The following is a 2,723-nucleotide window of genomic DNA, read 5'->3' as shown; positions in this document are numbered from 1 at the left end:
CATTGTTGCTTACATTCATGCATTCTTTATTCATTCATCACACAAATAGGGGGATGACTACCAAGGTAGCCCAGGAGGAGTGGTGGAGGAGGGAAGGAAAATGCCACACAGCACTTTAAGCACAGCACTTTAAAAGTTTACAACTTTAAAATTTATTGAATGACAGCCTTCTTTTTTTTGGGCAATCCTCTGTGGTGGAGTGGCTGGTTGGCCGGAGGCCCCCCCACCGCGTTCTTGGGCGTCTGGGTGTGGAGGCTATGGAACTTGGGGAGGAGGGCGGTTGGTTACAGAGGGGCAGCAGTGGCAGTGCTGCCTTTCCTGCAGCTCAACCATACACTGGAGCATACTGGTTTGGTCCTGCAGCAGCCTCAGCATTGAATCCTGCCTCCTCTCATCACGCTGCCGCCACATTTGAGCTTGAGCCCTGTCTTCAGCCCGCCACTTACTCTCTTCAGCCCGCCACCTCTCCTCCCGGTCATTTTGTGCTTTCCTGCACTCTGACATTATTTGCCTCCACGCATTCGTCTGTGCTCTGTCAGTGTGGGAGGACAGCATGAGCTCGGAGAACATTTAATCGCGAGTGCGTTTTTTTTTCTTTCTAAGCTTCACTCGCCTCTGGGAAGGAGAAGATCCTGTGATCATTGAAACACATGCAGCTGGTGGAGAAAAAAAAAGGGACAGTGGTATTTAAAAAGACACATTTTATAAAACAGTGGCTACACTCTTTCAGGGTAAACCTTGCTGTTAACATTACATACATAGCACATGTGCTTTCGTTACAAGGTCGCATTTTGCCTCCTCCCACCGCGTGACTACCCCCTCAACCTTCCCCCCTCCCTGTGGCTAACAGCGGGGAACATTTCTGTTTAGCCACAGGCAAACAGCCCAGCAGGAATGGGCTCCTCTGACTGTCCCCTGAAGAAAAGCACTCTATTTCAACCAGGTGACCATGAATTATATCTCACTCTCCTGAGGATAACACAGAGAGATAAAGAACGGATGTTGTTTGAATGCCAGCAAACATACACTGCAATGCTTTGTTCTACAATGATTCCCGAGTACGTGTTACTGGCCTGGAGTGGTAAAGTGTCCTACCATGAAGGACGCAATAAGGCTGCCCTCCCCAGAAACCTTTTGCAAAGGCTTTAGGACTACATCTAGGAGAACCGCAAATGCCAGGGCAAAGTAATCCTTTCACATGCTTGCTTTTAAACCATGTATAGTATTTTAAAAGGTACACTCACCAGAGGTCCCTTCTCCGCCTGCTGGGTCCAGGAGGCAGCCTTGGGTGGGTTCGGGGGGTACTGGCTCCAGGTCTAGGGTGAGAAACAGTTCCTGGCTGTCGGGAAAACCGGTTTCTCCGCTTGCTTGCTGTGAGCTATCTACAACCTCCTCCTCATCATCATCTTCTTCGTCCCCAAAACCTGCTTCCGTATTGCCTCCATCTCCATTGAAGGAGTCAAACAACACGGCTGGGGTAGTGGTGGCTGAACCCCCTAAAATGGCATGCAGCTCATCATAGAAGCGGCATGTTTGGGGCTCTGACCCAGAGCGGCTGTTCGCCTCTCTGGTTTTCTGGTAGGCTTGCCTCAGCTCCTTCAGTTTCACGCGGCACTGCTTCGGGTCCCTGTTATGGCCTCTGTCCTTCATGCCCTGGGAGATTTTCACAAAGGTTTTGGCATTTCGAAAACTGGAACGGAGTTCTGATAGCACGGATTCCTCTCCCCAAACAGTGATCAGATCCCGTACCTCCCGTTCGGTCCATGCTGGAGCTCTTTTGCGATTCTGGGACTCCATCATGGTCACCTGTGCTGATGAGCTCTGCATGGTCACCTGCAGCTTGCCACGCTGGCCAAACAGGAAATGAGATTCAAAGTTCGCGGTTCTTTTCCTGTCTACCTGGCCAGTGCATCTGAGTTGAGAGTGCTGTCCAGAGCGGTCATAATGGAGCACTCTGGGATAACTCCCGGAGGCCAATACCATCGAATTGTGTCCACAGTACCCCAAATTCGAGCCGGCAACGTCGATTTAAGCGCTAATCCACTTGTCAGGGGTGGAGTAAGGAAATCGATTTTAAGAGCCCTTTAAGTCGAAATAAAGGGCTTCATTGTGTGGACGGGTGCAGGTTTACATCGATTTAACGCTGCTAAATTCGACCTAAAGTCCTAGTGTAGACCAGGGCTAATAGTCATATGAAGTTGATTTTAGAAGCTGACTATGTACAATTTTCACGGAGAGCCCGGAAAACAAATTTGTAACCAAATCATAAATAAATATCCCCAATGTTTCAATGTATGGATTTTTTCAGGGACATCTCCACATGTGACTGATACAACAAGAAGAGATGGGAGACAAAGGGCCTGATTCTCCACTGTCTTGTACTATTTTACACCAGTGTATTAAAATGGTAACATTTCACACCTCTTCTGCATTCACTGTGCACCATATGTGTTCATTCACATCCATGAAGGGCAGAGGAGAATTAGTTCCAACATAAACATCAAATAAATTGCTGACTGTCCAAAGGTAGGAGTGTGGTAATAATGTAATCTCAACCTTATTTGTACTTCTGACTTTTCCAAAAATCTGCATTTATGCAGGGTTCCCCCTACCCCTGCTACATTTTGTTTCCACATGGCTCCACTGTCCAAAAGAAAATGACATTAGCATAACTGAGGAACATGACAGATGGTCAAAGTCTCTAGTGTTTAACAATCTCTCTG

General features: G+C 47.8%; 1 protein-coding gene across 1 annotated transcript; it reads right to left on the bottom strand.

The window, feature by feature from the left end:
- Positions 1-323: 323 nt before the first annotated feature.
- Positions 324-2,098, bottom strand: LOC142073307 (uncharacterized). Its single transcript, XM_075132663.1, has 2 exons — positions 1,245-2,098; positions 324-656 (listed from the first exon to the last, which is right to left on the bottom strand). Exons 1-2 carry the CDS (start codon positions 1,981-1,983, stop codon positions 571-573), a joined length of 825 nt encoding a protein of 274 aa, XP_074988764.1. The 5' UTR covers positions 1,984-2,098; the 3' UTR covers positions 324-570.
- Between the last annotated feature and the right edge of the window lie 625 nt (positions 2,099-2,723).

This window comes from Caretta caretta, chromosome 9, assembly GCF_965140235.1.
Source record: "Caretta caretta isolate rCarCar2 chromosome 9, rCarCar1.hap1, whole genome shotgun sequence".
Classification (NCBI taxonomy): Eukaryota; Metazoa; Chordata; order Testudines; family Cheloniidae; genus Caretta; species Caretta caretta.
This window is presented reverse-complemented; position numbering and strand designations above follow the sequence as displayed.

Bases quoted from the DNA above. Each gene is read 5' to 3' on its own strand.
- LOC142073307 (XM_075132663.1), bottom strand. From the start codon at position 1,983: ATGGTATTGGCCTCCGGGAGTTATCCCAGAGTGCTCCATTATGACCGC. The intron at 657-1,244 runs GTGAGTGTACCT...TTTCTCCACCAG, and splicing joins AGGCGGAGAAGGGACCTCTG to CTGCATGTGTTTCAATGATC.